At 42.1% G+C, this 18,777-nt stretch overlaps 1 protein-coding gene across 1 annotated transcript in view; it reads left to right on the forward strand.

Annotated features, from left to right (window-relative positions):
- The window catches only part of LOC311047275 (neural-cadherin-like), a gene marked incomplete at both ends in the record, with an annotated part of 231,151 nt that overhangs the window by 133,384 nt on the left and 78,990 nt on the right, over nt 1-18,777 (forward strand). The window contains 6 exons of the mRNA XM_084059930.1: nt 388-555; nt 3,985-4,234; nt 5,424-5,551; nt 7,029-7,215; nt 9,815-9,958; nt 16,004-16,287. Of these exons, the coding sequence (XP_083916056.1) occupies nt 388-555; nt 3,985-4,234; nt 5,424-5,551; nt 7,029-7,215; nt 9,815-9,958; nt 16,004-16,287 (1,161 nt within the window). The remainder of the gene's footprint in view (nt 1-387; nt 556-3,984; nt 4,235-5,423; nt 5,552-7,028; nt 7,216-9,814; nt 9,959-16,003; nt 16,288-18,777) is intronic.

Genomic DNA, 18,777 nt, shown 5'->3' on the forward strand with positions numbered 1-18,777 from the left:
TGTTTTGTTCCACAAGTGCAATTTTGAAACAGTCCAACATGGCTTGCCAGCTCTGGGAGCAGGCTTGCTGTCACACAAGGCCATCGGCTGCTTGGCTTTTTTTATAGCAGACTTACAAGCTCACAGCTTGTAGAGCTGCTCTATTTGAATAGCTAAAGTATTAGGTTCAAGTGGTAAAACAGATTTTGGTGCTATATTAACAATTTTTTTTCTGACACCGTGGAACCAACTCAACAATGCCTTACTATAAGTGGCTGATTGCACACTGCAGATGGACCTAATTGGAGAGGAGATGCCCAACTAACTAACTAACTAACTAACTAACTAACTGACTAACTGACTAACTGACTAACTAACTAAATAACTAACGGCTGTGTGTCATTGCAGAGGACCTACATCACCAGGGACATCATCGCCACGGACGGGGGCAACCGCAGCACATCTGTGGAGCTGGCAGTCACCATCACCAACGTCAAGAACCAGCCGCCTCAGTGGGAGAGAGAGCGCTACCATGTGGTCATCGCTGAGAACACCGCCAGAGACACACCCGTAGTGGTACGATATGGGCTGGTGCCAGTGGTGTTTGAAGTTTTTTTTTACTTAAAAGTAGCAATACTACAGTGGTTCTCAAACTGTGGGGCGGGACCTCCAGTGGAGGTCCCCAAATGATTTTGGAGGGGTCACCAGATGATTTGCTTAATGTGCAACATTGTTTTCTCACTCAACAGTAAACAAACCATGTGTATACAGGGTATCTGCACATTTCTAAAGCGACAATTTAAGGAGACCTTTTTAATACCTCTAAACTGTAAAAATGAATACATAAAAATAAGTAATTATACAATAAAAATGGTCAAACATTGGCCAAATTGTCAAATATTACCTAAGAAATTGGCAAAGATTTAGAAAACAGCAGATCTACAAGCTCACAACGCCTCGCATGTGTGAGCTTCTTGATCAGCTATTTTCACAATATTTATCTGTGGAACCGAGTCAAACTAAATGTAATGCCTCAACTCCTACAATTCCTTGTGCTTGTCATGGTGGGGGGTCCCCATTTTGTCAAAAATATTTCAAAACATGTAAAACATGTTTTTTTGTGGCATTATAGCACATGTGTGCTATAATGTTTGTCCTTTTATCTGCCCAGGCACATTGAGCAGTCAAATTGCAGTCACTGCATGTTGTCTTTGTGCTCAAACTACACATTTGACAGTCGTTACAATGACATTCTATCTGTTGTATGTGGCATGTGCTGTTCCAATCTTAACATTCAAATTGTGTCCGGCGGAAAAATACAGTATTATGGCCGTCAATCCAGCATGAAAATTACATTTTAGAGATAAGAGTTTTTTTTTGAAGACTATGATCATCCATCCTCATCCTATATGGCCATTTCAGACCACCTGAAATGGACATTTTCATCAACGTCAGCAACAACTTAAATCCTCGAATGGAGCTGACATATATGGTGCACTTTGTGCTTTATGTCGGACACAGTCCTTTTTCAGTTTTTTACAGATTATAAAAGTGCAGATGGTAAATCGTTCAAATGTTGTGTCATACATTGACAACTGAAAATTGTTGAAGATATACTTAATTAAATGTCCTTAAACCTTAAATCAAGAAACTGAGAAAAAGCCAGTCAAAAATTTATTTTCTCTCAACTTTCAGACCTAGTTAATGGGTGTGAACATTAGCTGGTTAAAGGAGAATTCCGGACTAGCCTTTTTCTTAAGTCTTATGATATTATATCCTAGGACATCTGGTGTCAGACCCCAACCAACAGGTCCCTGGCACCAACCTCCCAAGGAGACAATGGTCGACACTCAATCGATTCAGGACTGGACATGGCCCCTGCTTGGCCAGCCTTCACAAGTGGGGCAGTAGCCCAAGCCCACTGTGTGCTTGTGGAGAGGAACAAACTATGGAGCACATCATAGAAGTGTGTCCTCTCCAAAGACTGAAAGGAGGATTAGTCACCCTCCATACAGCAGACCAGGAGGCAACTGCTTGGCTTAAGGACTTTGCATTCGCTAGATAAATAAACTCCATCCTGAGTCCACCGCAGCTAAAAACGTGAGCGGATGGTCTGTGCGCTAAATCGCGTATTTTTATCGCTCGAATATATATATGTTTTTGGTGATATCTGACGTTCATATTGACATAAAACTCTCCACAGTGTTTGTGTTAGATGCACCCCTCCGGAAGTCTCGTAAGACAAGTTTCACCCGTGATTTCATCCAAGTCCGCTTGTGAACACTACGGCGGGGACAAAAACACTGTGGCGAGGTTTCTGTCATTATGAACGTCAGATATTTCACCAAAAAACTAAAGAAACACGATTTAGCGCACGGACCATCCACTCACGTTTTTAGCTGCGGTGGACTCGGCATGGAGTTATGAAAATGTTCTATTGTACCACTCGTCCTAGTATATAATACGTATCATATAAAGGTAAGAACAAGGCTAGTCCGGAATTCTCCTTTAACTCCACTCCTAACCACTCTCTCACTAGATTACCTGTCAGTCATCTGTCAGATAACCCTCAGGAAACGTACCTTGATAGGACTGTTTAAATAAATGCGCTAAATGTGCATAAAATAATACTATAATTGTATGTATTTTATGCCCATCACAAATAAAGTAACCTTGGCTTGAACCTTGATGTTTTTAAGACGTAGACATGATGAGCAAAGGTATTGCACAATTGTCATGTGACAAAGGATAGACAAATGACATAAATTCTTTATGTATTTACATAACACCACCATGTGCTTTTTAAAGACAATAAAACAAGTTCAAGTTATTCTAATGTAGAGAGGGCAGATTTAGTTTTTCTCATACTGTACATCAAATCTGACCTCATCCCCCCTGGGGGACGAGGCCTGGACATTAACGTCTATTATTTTCCATTTTAAGGCTAGAGATGACTTGTGGTGCAATCTGTAGCTCTCTGTACGGCATGGGTTTAAACTAGAGGGAAGCAGATGGCGCTCATGTATGGTAGATTTTTTGGCAAGGACATAGCACCGTCGGCTATTTAGATGAAGATAATGAGCTCCCAGTTGACACGGTCTGATTTTCAGTTCAGTTGTACTTAACTGTCTGGCTCGGCTTCAGTCGAGAGGGTCAACTGTGCTTAGCCTTAATTCTGATCTTTTCTGAGAGACTAAATGAAAACGATCTGACTCAAACATCTCCTATAGCGCTTGTTCTCAACATGGGGTCCGGTGAGACCATGGGTCCTTAAAGGGGTTTCCAGGGGGTCCCAGGCTTAAATGATCGATAGTTAGGAAGAATAGGAATCAAATGCACTGCACAGGGGCGGATTAACCCTCCGTGGTGCCCGGTGTTTGGACCCGGTTCGGTGCCCTCCGAACCGGGTTGGTGCCCTGTGCTTCAGCACCTCAAGCCCGTTGGATAAGCCACCACTGGCACCGCAGTGTTGTTTACTGTACGTAATCATTTCTATAGTCTTTGCTAAGTTGCAGGGTCTCCCCGTCTCTCTAGCCTTTAGTAAACAGAAAATAAAATTTCAGATCGGGACAAAAAATCCTTCCAGTTCAGGAGAGAGAACTCATACACTATAAAGGATAAACAACAAAAATTGTAAGTGATGAAACAAAAAGTACAAATAAAAAATAGTCTATAAAACTGAAGGTGATAAGGTTCTCTCTCCTGATTGGATTAATTTCATGTCCCACCTTAAAATGTATTTAAGAGGTGGGGAGACCCCTGTTACTGAACAAACACATACTGTAGCAATGATTAGGCTACTATCAGAATTTTTGAGCTTTAACTTTTTTTCTTTTCTTTTTTTTTAACCAAAAAATACCACTTACAGCACCTACAGTACAACACAGGACTTAACAGTGCTGATTGGGATCCCAGAGACAAAAATATAATGGTACTGTAGCTGGGCTCGGCTTTCACCCCTTCACCTTAAGAAAAGAATAACAAAGCAACGTTCTCACCTTTCAGACGATCAAAGCTACCTCTCAGCTCGGGGACCCCAGAGTCACCTACAACCTGGAGGACGGCATGGTCCCAGAGACCAACATGCCAGTCCGCTTCTACCTGTCCCCCAACCGGGACGACGGCTCTGCTTCCATCCTGGTGTCCGAGCCGCTGGACTACGAGACCACGCCCTTTTTCTCGCTGCGGGTGCGGGCTCAGAATGTGGCAGCGGTGCCTCTGGCCGCGTTCACCACCGTTTACGTCAATGTTACAGGTACGCTATTGTCTGTGTACCCAGATCGTTAGGATACACTACTACTAGTTTAGGCCTCTGTTCCAAGTTTTCAGTGTCATTCTGTAATATTATGTTCAGCTGAACCGCAATGCTTGAGTTACCTGTGATTTAAACCTGGGTGTCCCGTGTGGGAGACCAAACATCTACCGGTCATTCAACAGGGAATCCCCCGTTGGCTTGGGGAGATATCGTGCTTATTAGATTCAGGCAGTACTACTTGTCAACCAGTAGGTGTCCTACCCGACACTAGGGTCTATATGTCTCAGTGGAAGAGTAGGGAGAGACCACCTCCTCCAAACACTGCAGATGATAGTTATATTAATCTCTCAAGAACAGATTCTGCTCTCCGCTTGAATCTGTCGGGGGGGGTTCGTCATAACGTGTACGCACTGGCCTACAAGTGGGCGTGCCTTCAGACCAGGAAGCAGGCCGCGCTTTACCCAATCAAATGTAGTGGGCGGGATTTACTGTCTGCTCTCACTTCCCACTGAAAACAAACCGAAACTCATTTAACAGTAGTGTCCTCGTTTCATCATAGAAACAAGTGGGCTTATAACCAAAACGATCCATGTTCTCTGAGAGAAGTGGTGTTATAGTGTTCCGTGTAGAAATATTGTTAGTGGGAATGAAAACATAAGCGCACCACCGGAAGTGGAGCGCTGAGGGCAGACCAAAAACCCCGGTTTCCTTGCGCACGGGTGCTCCATTTAGCTCCCCCCAGAGCCAAGTGAAAGAGTAAAGAACAGCAGAGGGCGCTGTTTTTCCTTTTTATTTGGTGACGGGTTCCCAGATTGTAGTTATTAACTCCCCACCTTTCAGCAATGCATTCTGGGATAAGCGCTACAGTCTCACAGATCAAAGAAGTGGCCCTTTCAAGGCTGTTTTCTCAGCTAGCTGTATCTCTGCAAGACATCACTCTATAAACCATATCTCCAAAACTGGTGGGTCAAACTGCACAACCAATATGTCAATGTCATTTGTAGCTATGATTCCCTGCTTTCATGTGAAATGAAAGCAGGGATGCGATGCAAATATGCTAGATGACTCAACGGCATTCAAATTTTGTCACATATTCTCTACTATAGATAAAAAATAAGTTACTAAAGTAAGTTGCAGCTTTAAAGTTTGTTTGTGTTGTTATAACATTTTTTTCTCTCTTCCCTATAAGACGTCAATGACAACGTGCCGTTTTTCACGTCGTCAATCTACGAGGCTTCAGTGACAGAGGGAGCTCAGATTGGGACCGTTGTTCTCCACGTTTCTGCTCATGATAAGGACCTGGGTCTTAATGGACAGGTTTGTACTGTTGTTGTGTATTTGTGTTTGTGTTTAGACACAATTAACCACTTAAGCCAAAGAATAGTACAGTACAAAGAATAGTGTGAATAGCAGATCTACTCACAACGCATCGTGATGTGCCACGTTGTGAGCTTGTAGGTCTACTATTTTTTATATATTTGAAATAAATCTTTTTTTAATTGTTTTAATGTATCTGACGTTAATAATGAATATTTTCACCTATAATGAACCCACAGGCAGACTTTCACTTTTACTTTCAAAATCTACAAACTAACAATGCATTGCATCGCAACGCGTTTTGAGCTCGAAAACGCAAATATATATATATATATTTAAAGCGAACATGTGTAACTCAAATCTTTGTTTCTGGGGGACAATGTATAAGATAATAGTTAAAGTGGTTAAAATCCGGTCTTAAAGGGTTAAGTTAGATCTTCATTCCATGGATGCAACTGTACTGTATGTGGAAGCTGGTGATTCACAGTTATCATAGACTGGATATGGTCGTTTTGGGAGCCGTGCCATGGCATCTGTGTGATGGTTTATTGATCTGGCACGAAGAAGAGCCAGAACTGAGGCAGGCAATGACAAAATGAAAGAAAGTCTTTCATTTTCCCATGGCTTCTACTAGATTATTGCTTTAAAATACCTTTTTTTCTCCTCCAACCACTTAAGCCCTATTATGCTTAGTTGACCGGAGTCCCCCAGGACTCTATACTAGGGCCCTTCCCGTTCTCGCACTGCACTAAATATCTTCATGTACACCTGCTACTTTTCATGCTTTATGTATTAACCCATTAAGACCTGGAACTGTGTCATTTTTAGATTTGAGCTAAAAAGCATTATTTTACACTTTGGGCTATTCAAAAATAGCAGATATACAAGCTCATAGCGCGGCACCGAGTGCCGCGCTACGAGCTTGTAGATCTGCTATTTTTTCAAATTTGTGAAAATGTGTGCAAATCTTTGAATATATATATATTTTTAAAGCAAACATTTGAAACATAATTTCACTTCTGTAAACCTGTGATGTGGACAATGAAGTCTGATTGAGATTTTGCATGAAAGATAGCCGATCTACAAGCTTGTAAATCTGCTATTTTTGGAGTCTACCCCAGAATATATTAACCCTGCGGCCGATTCTACAAATGCCTTCTAAATCGGTGGTTCTCAAAGGTTTTTGTGCCAAGGACCCCCAAAATGATATGTGTTGACCGTGGACCCTCCCCCATCTGAAAATGTTTTGTGCCAGGGACCCCCAGAAGAGAAGATTTGTGTTAAAAAAATAATTATTCCAAAAAATGTACAAGCTCACTGCGCGCCACTTCGTGCTGCGCTGCCAGCTTGTAAATCTGCTATTTTTGAGAACCACTGTTCTAATCCAATGTTCTAAATCCTTTTGTTACATAAAATCTAAAATGACACAGGTTTTAATGGGTTAAAGTTAGGATCATGTATCCAACGTGCTCCACAGATCACGTACTCGCTCCTGAGCGACAGCAGCGGGGACCACCGGCTGTTCCGCATAGACCCAGAGTTCGGGACCGTCCACACGGAGGCGGTGTTTGATCGCGAGGCCCGCAGCTCCTATTTGCTGGAGGTTCAGTCAGAGGACGGTCAGGAGTCGGCCCGTCCCGGCAAGAATAAACAACCAAACTCAGGTTAGAACTGTTGATCTTTTTTGGGTGCTCGGGTGGTGCAGCGGTAAAGTACCTGCCCACCAATGTGGAGTCTATAGGGGTTTGAATCCACTACGGCGCATTCCGGTTGTGTTGAGTGTCTACATCAGTGGTTCTCAACCTGTGGGTCTGGATCCCCAGGGGGGTCCCTAGATGATAGTGAAGTGACAATTTAAGGACTTTTAAGACCTTTTTAATACCTAAAAAAAAAGTTACTGCATCAAAAGTACCTGTCAAACATTGGCCAAATTGTCAAGTAATATAAGAAAGAGGTACATTTTTTTGAAAATAGACGATCTACAAGCTTATAGATCTGCTATTTTCACAATATTTATCTGTTGAAACGAGTCAAACAAAATTGAACACCTCAACTCCTACATTCCAAGTGCTTATCAGTTTGGGTGGTCCCAAGCCCCCAGAGCCGCAGTAGAACGGTAAAGCAGCCGTCACCTGGTGGTGAAATCTGAGAATGCAATACTTCCGCATTTAAAGTGCCACTGCGCATGCTTCTACCGAGCCTGCTCGGTGCTCATTTGGGCACCCAAATTTGGTTCCCAAATGCGGAAGTAGAGGTACTTCTGGGTGCTTCAAACGCCAGTGAGCAACTTTCATTGAAATGCATAGCTGGGGGCGGGTAAGTCCGCCCTCTAGATATTTTATAACTCTATGGGGGGTCCCCAGTTCAAATAGGATTCTTTTGGGGGGTCACGGCCTGAAAAGGTTGACCACTGGTCTACATGAACACAATTGGCCAGTGTTTTGGGGAGGGAAGCCGGGCGGGAAGGGTGATATTAGGCACCTGTCAGCAGGGAGTGTTGGGCGAGAGGAGTAGGACGAAGGCTCTACGTCCTCACTGGCAGGTGAGCCAATAGGATACAACAGCAGTGACACACATAAATGTGTGTGGGGAGGAATCAATTGGCATAATAACTAAATTGGGGGAGTAAAAGAAGGGAAAAAATAAAAGAATAACTATTCATTTTACACCAATAATATATATCGGCGCTCTCCGGTGGAAATCGTGTATGTCCAAAACTGAACTGTTCAGGAAATGGGGAAAAGATAACTTGTTTTCCAATGTATCCAGTGTAGTTATTATTTATTCACAAGCTCTTGTTAATACTGTTCATTGGTTAAATATGTATAACACTCACAGGCAGACTTATCCACTTTGAACCTGGCATCATTGTAGTGATAATTAGAAATTCTTCAAAAAAGAAAATAGGGAAAATAAGTGAGCTTGGGCTATTTTCAGTGAAGAGATGTTGGTGTGGAGGGCAAAAAGACCCCTGGGGAACTCCGGTCAAGGTTTAAGTGGTTTAGATTTTCTTCATTAGTCTCCCATTTTAATTGTAATTATAATTATTATTCGAAGAGATATTTTAGTTGACTTTGAGGTGACCTGGATGCAATGTCTTCATTCATAGCAAGTAGCATTGTTCTTTTCTCGATCCCCACGGGCAGCACCGAGCACCGCTACATACTGTACAAGGATTTCTTATTCTGTGCACTGTGTTTAAAACAGACATCACATTGCATTGGTTCTACACCCAGGGATAGACTTTGAAAAGTGAATCTTAATTTGATTCATTCCAGTACCATGACCAATCAGCATAGCTCTGCCACGGATTCTCACAACAAGCCCTTTATGTGTTTCCACCGTCATTGCGTTCAGCCATCAGGGGTCCATGTGTTTGCTTATCGCACGCTCATTGTGACATGTTGGTCGTCTTAAAAGCCTCTGGCCAGATCTAGGGTGACGTAATAGGATGTTTGTATTCAACCTGGCCTCTCAGCGGGTGTTTGTGAAGGGGGGGTATTAGGGGTTACGGCAGCGTTTCAGAGCAGCAAAGCCTCTTCTCCTGGGATAGCCGGGGCTGCTTAGCATTTGCAATGAGCCTTGGCTTTCGTCTTGTTCGACGTATCTTCCACTGCAGACGGGCTCATCTCCTCTGCAAACATTACCTGTCTCTGCGCTTTGCCCCTGGGACACGCCAATAAGCAGGGAAATGGGAAAAGAAGCGAAAATTGCTCCGTATTTTGCACATCCCACTATTCTCTGTAACTACAGTGACTCCAAATTAGCTCTTTGAGCCAAAGAACATACTTTTTCCAGCTAAAGAAACGCATAGCATAACGAGAGAATCCATAACACATAAAAACCAGTCAACTCATAAATATTTAACCATCTGAGTGGCTCTTTGTCTACTTTATAGCAAAAAAAGCTTGTTTAAGAGGCACATAGCTCCATTACTGCTGTTCTTTGCACCAAAAACTGGTTCTCCATGCTAAAACAATAAAAAGCATGCCCTCAAAAAAAAATGAATAATTTATGTAATTTACAACACCTCTTGCGAATAATTGTATTCCTGATTTCCATGTCAATGAGACATATTGCATCAGGTTAAGTGCATCTTCCCACTGACGAGTGACAATGGATCTAGGTGTTCACAAACAGATGGTGCGTGCGTGCGTGCGTGCGTGCGTGCGTGCTGCGTGCTGCGTGCGTGTGTGTGTGCGTGTGCGTGCGTGTGTGTCTAGATGTCACATTTGTGTGCTGTGTGTGCTGTCATTCCTGCAGACACAGCATATGTGCGGGTCTTCATCAGCGACGTCAACGACAACAAGCCGGTGTTCGCTCAGCGGCTGTATGAAGTCGGCGTGGATGAGAATGCAGATGTGGGCATGGCTGTCGTCACCGTCAGCGCTAATGACGAGGATGAAGGTATGATCCTGATGATGACGCTACAGCATACCAATGAGCCTCTTGATCACATGTTGGGCCCGGCAGTGGAGGAGAAAGTATAGGGCTGGACGATATGGACCATATCGTTGCTGTCGGTCAGAAACCTCTTATCTCCATATTCTAACTTTTGGTGTTTTTCTTAAATTAACGCCCTACAGCGTCACACAAAAGCATCAAAAGTAACGGATCCACAAGTGTGAAGCGACGTGTTTTGAGCTTGTAGATCTGCTACTCTTGCTATTTTTGAATTTGAATCCTGAAAAGTAACAGTTTTGGACACCCGACAGCGACGATATCAAATTTCACAATTTTTACTAAATACCCTGATATCTATACTATATTGTGGCGATAATATCATATTGTGATGATAATGTCAATTTTCTTTTTAGCTTTTCAAAAAGCTAAAATAGCCGATCTACAAGCTCACAGCTTGTCTATTTTCTCTATTTGTGAAAATGTTTGGCCATTTATGAAAGTAGAAATTATTATCGCTTAAATGATTAAAACCAGGAAAATACAACACCTTTGCCATATCATGATAATATAATATGCAAATTCCCAGATCTAGTCTCATATCACGATATCGAGGAGTGGACAATGTAAAATTCTTGACACCTCTCTAAAACTTTTTGGAAAGTTTCAAGATTTCATATTCCACATCTCTCTCTCTCTCTCTCTCTCGCTCTCTCTCTCTCTCTCTCTCTCTCTCTCTCTCTCTCTCTCTCTTTCTCTCTCTATCTCTCTCTCTCTCTCTCTCTCTCTCTCTGTGTGAGTGACACTAGAAAAGGTAAATGTCAGTCAATCATTTTAATGTCCCAGCACTGCCACTGTGGCACAGTTTGGCCCACGGCAGGCGGAAGGGGGCATGCAATGGGTTAAAATATGAAAAATGTACTCATATACAGTACTGTTATTGCTACACAGTGTTTATTCAGTAACAGGGGTTTCCCTGTCTCTCCAGCTCTTTAGTAAACTGTCATGTGGGTCACCAATTTCATCCAATCAGGAGAGAGAACTCATACAGGATAAAGAAGTGAAATTGGAAATTATGGGGGAGAGGGGGTGGCAGACAAAATTGGAACTGGGACGCTGATAAATGGATACTCTCTCCTGATTGGATAAATTGGATGCATTTTGTTTTTACCAAAGGTCTGGAGAGACATGGAGACCCATACTGAACAAACACAGATAGCGACCATTACATCAGCATAATACTGTAGAGGTTTAAGCTTTTAACCCATTAAGACCTGGAACTGTGTCATTTTTAGATTTGAGCTAAAAAAAGCATTATTTTACATGTTGGGCTATTCAAAAATAGCAGATATACAAGCTCATAGCGCGGCACCGAGTGCCGCGCTACGAGCTTGTAGATCTGCTATTTTTTTTAAATCGTGAAAATGTATGCAAATCTTTGAAAATATATATTTTTAAAGCGGACATTTTTAATCTGGAACAAGATATTTTGGAACCCTGGAACAAGATATTTTGATGGGGGTCCGCAGCCAAATACATATAGTTTTGGGGGTCCTTGACATGAAAAAGATTGAGAACCACTGATATAGAAACATACGCTTTTCAGAATACTGTTGAGATTTAGGAGACATGTATAGAATCGGCTTCAGGTCTCAATGGGTTAGTTAACAAAACAACATACTTTTGTTTTAACCAAAAAAAAACACCATTTACTCTTAAACTTAAATCATGCAGAGCTGAGTGCAGAGTGCAGGACCTAAGAGCAGCCATGTAATGATGATTGCATGGTAATAATGCACACCGTTGCATATGTTTCAAAAAAGAACAACACAGTGGGTGAGCCGCGGGCGGGATTTGCGTGATAAAGTACTCGCTCATCCCCCGTACAGCAGTGGCCTACTGTAAGACCACTTCATCAGCCATGGTGGAGGCTGTTAATCAAGTATTTATGTTGAGTGGGGGGTGAGGCTTAGGCCACACCGCAGAACCAATGATGAATAGCAGTGGAAAAGCACAACACTAAACTTATTCTGTAGCACTTTACGCCTGTGAGGCTAAAGACCTGATTTATACTTTGCAGAGGCGGGTAGTAATTAGTTGCATTTGCTCAGTTACATACTTACCGTAAGTTACATTTTGAATACATTGTACTTGTAAGAGTAGTTTTAATGCAACATACTTTTCACTTTTACTCAAGTACATTGTGAAGAATTTGTATTTATTTATTATTTATTTGAATTTTACTGTTTTATATTGGCCAAATGTAAAGGATTAAAATAACACATTTTCAAATGATTGGGCTACATTTCACTTTTATTCCCTTTTTTTTATTTTTTATTATTATGCACATTTGTTTAATTCGCTCAGAGCTTTTGGAAAAGCACTTATCATTTAATATTTTAGACATTTCAATTACGTTCTGATTACTCAAACCCAGTTCTTGAGTAGCCTTTTCACTATACTTTCTCACTCTTAAACTCAAATTATTTGGATGACTACCTTTATTTCTACTCAAGTCATTATTTTTACGCGATTAAGCACAAATCAGGCGTAAACGCCATCTGTCTTGGTTAAAAAAAAAAACCCAAAAACTCTACCCTGCTGTAAGCCTGTCAGATCCCACAGGGACGCAGGGAGCACTTTGTCTGCTAGGGCTGTGTTAATAGCACCAGATTAGTGTATTTACACAGGATTGAAGGGACTTCACCCCAAACCGGCCGATTGAAAAGGGGCGACTGTAGATTCCAGGAGATTATATTATATTATCTCTCCCTGTGTTAACCCGCCAGATTGGGCGGTCTCCATGGGACACTGCAGATAATAAGACATCCAGATATCCACTCCCTCTTTGCTATAGGGGTGATTCTCAAAACAGTTTCATGTCCAGGACCCCCAAATTGATACGTATTAAGCTGTGGAACCCCCATTTGAAAACGCACGCTTAAGGACCCCCATAAGAGAAGATCTTAGTTGTTAGATTACGAGTACAGAATTATACACCTGACTATACTGTACTGTAGGTGGGGAGAGAGAAACCCATTAACTGAATAGTTATTCTTATACAGTACATTCTCTCAATGGATTACCTTCTAGCTGGTGAAATCATAGTGAAAGTAAACACTTTCAACCTGGCGGCCCTATTTTGTGCAAGTCATAGGCAAAAAGATGATCACAAATAGTGATGTGCCTTGTTGTGAGCGTGTGCAGTAGACGTATTTTTGCTATTTTTGAAATAGGGCTTAAGTGGTCCTTAAGTGGTCCCCGGACCCCATTTTGAAAACCAGTGTACTAGACCAGTGGTTTTCAACCTTCTCTGGATTAGGGCCCACTTGAAAATCTCGAAAGCATTCACGGCCCACCCATCTGACCACTTAACACGGCAGCTTTTGTTAAGTGGTCAGATGGGCGGTCAGATGGGTGAGCCGGGTGCATTTTCAGAGCGTGTTCATTTTAATGATGAATCAATCGATTGTGTTGCCGTTTGGAGCAATAGAACGAAGTAGTACTAGTATACTTTAAAGGTAGGGTAAGTGATTTTGTTTTGTTGAGTAGATTGTAACGACCTGCAAAGCCTAAGCCAGATATGCCTCAGTATTCTGGCTATATTCGATAGTTTCGTCAAAGACTTAACCCTTCCCAAACCATAATGGGACTATGCCTAAACAGAAATACCCCAGGTCGAGTGTAACTGTGAAACTATGAGTATTCCTGTGTAGGCAAACACTACATGCACTTATTCTATTGATAGACGTACACACACACTCACCCATGGTCCCCGGAGAGGACGTTTTATTTAAAAACTCAAAGTAATACAGGGTATCGCAATAGTATAAAATGTAAAAAAAAGGAAAAGGTAACATTTCTGGTAAAAGACCCCCAAGCTCTTCTCCATAGTCCTCAATCTATGGTGCCCGGCACCGACATAGAAAACATATCCCCAGACAATTATTCAACCAAGATATGGGCTTGCCTCGAATTCTTGATTGAATGTTAAATCTGGAAAATATCCATGCTTACCATGCAATGAGCTACCTAAGATAATGTGACTGAGCAATCGGTAATGCTAAGGGGCTGACAGAATTCTCTGTTTATTTAACTAGATTATGGGCATGCCAAGATTCTAGCCAAATACAGCAAAATTCAATATCGCTCCAATCGCAGTCTGCAGTCTGGTCAGCAAGACGATCTAAAAGGAGAGAGCCCAATAGAATATTGTGGGGGGGGGGGGGGCTCTTGTGGGGGGGGGGGCTCCTGTGGGGGGGGGGGGGGGGGGGGGGGGCTCCGTACAAGGCTATGTCCCTCGCCCGATCGTAAGTCGGGGGAACAATGTAACACCTCATACGCACACCAGGCTCCTCTTCCAACCAACCCCCCGAACAGAATTATACCTAGTATTTATGCAATTTGATTACATCCGACACACCTAATATGGCCTTGCTTCCCCAAAAGTCCTCCATTGCAGCTGACACCATAGCATTGGGTCATAACATACAGTACATTGTCAGAAACAGCAAGTCATTGATAAGAGGAAGTTATGGTGTAGGCCGTTCTGATGCAATCATGTCTGGCGGACCTCGGGCCCGCTCATCTTCATCATGGGGGAGACAAGTTGTGGGTCAGATCCACACCCATGAATACCCAGTCTCCTCGACAAGATAGCTCTATATTCTGATAGTACTCATTGCTACAGTATATAGAGTGTTTGTTCAATAACAGGAGTCTTCATGTCTCTCCAGCTCTTTATTAAATAGAAAATGAATTTTCAGTTCGGGATACCACTTTTATCCAATCAGGAGAGATAACTCAAACCGGATACACATTAAACAAGTGAAATTGGAAGTGATGGCACAAAGAAATGAGCAGACAACATTGGAACTGTGACACTATAAAAACTATTGAAGCTGATAAATAGGTACTCTCTCCTGATTGGCTGAAATTAGCAACACATCGGAAAATATTTATTAAAGAGCTGCAGAGATAAGGAGAGATGGGGAGACCCTTGTTACTGAGCAAACACTGTATAGCAATGATTACTATCAGAATACAGTGATTTAACCTTTCAACAAAACCTTTTTGTTTTAACCAAAAAAATATCACTTACCCTAGTATTTATTGGTATCACTTTTTAATGTTACATTATCATTAAAATCTTAGTGTTTTGTTAATTCTTCGGGGGCCCACTTGCGAAGTCTTCGCTGCCCACCAATGGGCCTTGGCCCACAGGTTGACCCCCCCCTCCCCCAGAGGGACGTAGCAGAGTACCTGCTTTACAGCTTTTTACACCTCTGCTCTGTTTCTCACTGTTTGTTTAATTAGTGTATAGCGTCTGATTAAGTTTTGCGGCGATAAGGTACACCGTTTCCATTTAATTAAGTAATCAAATGGAAGGGGGGAACATGAAAGCCAAGGCTGAGGTCTTTGAAGAAGTAAGGTTTAATACCCTTGTGTAACTCTGCACCATGCAGCACACCATTCTAGGATGTTTATATCAGGCTTACTGTGAGTTTAGCCAGTGAGGTTTATTCCATCGGCCTAATAATAAATGATTCATATTGTTCATACAGTGTGGCTTCCTCTGAAACACCGGCTTACAAAGTGGGGTCCTGGAGGCAGTTTCAGGGGTACCCGGAACATTTATAAACCGTTTAAACACTTAAGCCCTATTTTATTTTTCGGCTATTCGAAATTCACCAAATATCTTTGACATATTTTTGAAAGAATGTTGACAAATCTTTGGCACAAAATCTTTTCAAATGGACGTCCATGGCAAAATACAGTACATATAGCCATTTGGGTGTCCTTGAGAACAACAACAGGTACTGCTCTTAATAACTAAAAAATGCCATTGAGTCTCTGAATAGGTTCAATATGTAGGGAGGTGGTATTGTGGAGTTGGAGGAACGCTGTTGCTACTTAACAGTCTCATAATGCCGCTCTAATCAAGTTTCCGTTTCCATTTCACTAGCTTTATTACCCCTATAAGGCAAATTTGTTTACATCATTAAATTCACATTCTCTGATTATGCATTATTTCTCGGCACCAACCTCCAGGGGCCAACGCTAAGCTGCGCTACCAGATCACGTCTGGCAACACCGGCGGCGTTTTTGACATGGAGCCCGAGGTGGGCACTATCTTCATCGCCCAGCCGCTGGACTACGAACGCCAGAAGAGGTACAAGCTCCTGGTGTTGGCCTCAGACGGCAAGTGGGAAGACTACGCGGCGGTGGTGGTCAACGTGGTGAACAAGAACGATGAAGCGCCCGTGTTCTCCATGAATGAGTATTATGGCTCGGTCACAGAGGAGCTGGACGGGTCGCCTGTGTTTGTGCTACAAGTGAGTTGGCTTTGTAGTTTAGTATTTTTTTTACATGGATCTGCTTTAGGCTTATGTGTAATTAATCTTCTCTTCTATTGCATTCAGGGACCGGCAATTATATTTAAATTGGGTTGGGAGCCTTTTAAAAATCACACCCAGTGTGAAGAGAGTGGTGCCTTTGAATTAGTGTAACTGGTTGCATCCTTGTTGTTGCAATCAGCTGCAGCTGTTGAGGCCTGCTCAAACATACGGACGAAAAAGCTGATCTACAGACTCACAACGTATCGCAACGTACAGTAACACATTGCGAGCTTGCAGATCAGCTTTTTTCGGCAAAGATATTTGGTGTAGAGGGAAAGCAAGAGGGTTATAGACCTAGTATAGACCCCTGGGGGACCCTGCTCAATGAAGTATGTAGGGCCTTAAGTGGCTAATAAAGTCTTGCCTGTGAAGTTACTTGGTTTTTCATACGGTAAAGTTAATTCAGCAAAGTGTTTTTTAATCTCTGCAGTTACAGGGAACACATTGCAGCATTGTAGTCATTCCAGATCCGCACTTTCTTTTACAGAGTGCCAGGGTTTCCCCAGACTTACAGGCTTTACGAGGCTACGCTGCCACCGTGGTGGATTTAGCGTGGACTCTCAACAACATTTAGAAGCAAATTAAAGACACCTGGAATGCAATCAGAAGCCATATGGAAGGAAATGGGCTATTGGAACACACACGCATACAATTCTGCATATCGCCGCTGTCGGGCGGAAACCTTGTATGTCCAAAGCCGTTACTTTACAGAACATGAAGGGAAAAAAACGTGTATTCCAATTGATAAATCCAAATGTAGTTAATATTTAGTCCCTCTTGTTAATACTTTTCTTTGGTTCAAAATATATAAAAACCCGCAGACAGACTTAACCACTTTCTTGTAAAAAAAAGAAGGGAAAAAAAATGAAAAAATAGCAGGTCTACATGTGACTGATGTGACTACGTTGTGAGCTTGTAGATTTGCTATTTTCGCTACTTTTGCAAGAGACACTGTACAATGAAGTACGGCATTGAAACATAAAAAGCTGAAATATGGAGATACAAGGTAACGATATTCATTTGGGAGGTTCAGGAAAAGAACAACTTAGCTATAATGCTTAAGAGTTTAATAGGTAGGGGAAAGTAATGTGCTGAGTGGTGATTATGCAAATCATAAAGCAAGATGAGGTGCCCAGTATTGAGGGAAAAAAACATTATATATATGGACACCTCGCCCTAATTGAGAATATGGATATGAAAACAGCCAACAAGTGCTGTGTTGTCTTTATAATTAAACGTTATTATTACTATTTAGTCGGACAAATGGATGCTACAGTTTATTTATTGTTATTTTGTGACATGCGGTTTATTACAACGGCCAGCTGCACAGTGTGATGGGCCAAGAGACATACAGAGCCGTGCCAATAACCACAATATCCCAACAGGCAAATGAATAATGATACACCGCTGATGAAGGCTTGACGCCGAAACGCGTACGTTGTTCTGTCTGCTCTGCAGTCTGCAGTATATCATGCCAACTTAAATATATAAATAAAAGTGCCTTTAAAGGACAGTTCCTTGAGTGCTGGTATTCTCTTGTGGAAATGAATAATGTCCCTTCACTATAAATATTACTGCACCATTGATTACTGTACTGTAACTAAGTATACTGACAGTACAACTATAATTTTACAGTGGTATAACGTTGCTGTCAGGCAGAAACCTCCTATCTCCATACTTTGCCCTACTTGATCACACTACAGCATCACACAAAAGCATCAAAAGTAGCAGATCTACAAGCTCTGCCCTGCTCTGCTTTGCTTTACCCCTGAATAATTTTCAGCGCTTGCTTCCTTTGCACCGACTGTATGATGGAAGCATTTGAACATTGTGTGAGTCAACAGTCTGGAGAGAGAGAGAGAGAGAGAGAGAGAGAGAGAGAGAGAGAGAGAGAGAGAGAGAGAGAGAGAGAGAGAGAGAGAGAGAGAGAGAGAGAGAGAGAGAGAGAGAGAGAGAGAGAGAGAGAGAGAGAGAGAGAGAGAGAGTCAGAGAGAGAGAGAGAGAGAGAGAGACAGTGACACAGCGCTTCCTGATTAAAAATGCATGTGAAGATTGCAGTCCTAGAAGAAAAATGCTTTTCCTGTGGCCATGTTTTAAACTGCAACATAAAATCCTTAGTGAGGATTTGACCATGGGGGTGAATAAATAGTTCCAGTATTTACTGTCTGGATAAGCAGTTCCAGTGCTTACCATGTGGGTTGCATGGTGTCAGTGTTTTACCATGTGAGTGGATTAATAGTTCCACATCCGTGATTTTCAACCTTTTTAATTTCAAGGACCGCCAGTTTGATATGCGTACCTCCATTTGATAAAATGTTAAAACACTGGGACTCCAATCTACACAGTAGACAATTTAACTCTGAGAGTGTCCAGGTGGAACCAAATGGACCCTTGACAGGTCCATTTGGTTCCATCAGGACACTCTCA

This window comes from Gymnoscopelus microlampas (assembly GCF_963454915.1).
Source record: "Gymnoscopelus microlampas genome assembly, chromosome: 6".
In the NCBI taxonomy this organism is placed as follows: Eukaryota; Metazoa; Chordata; class Actinopteri; order Myctophiformes; family Myctophidae; genus Gymnoscopelus; species Gymnoscopelus microlampas.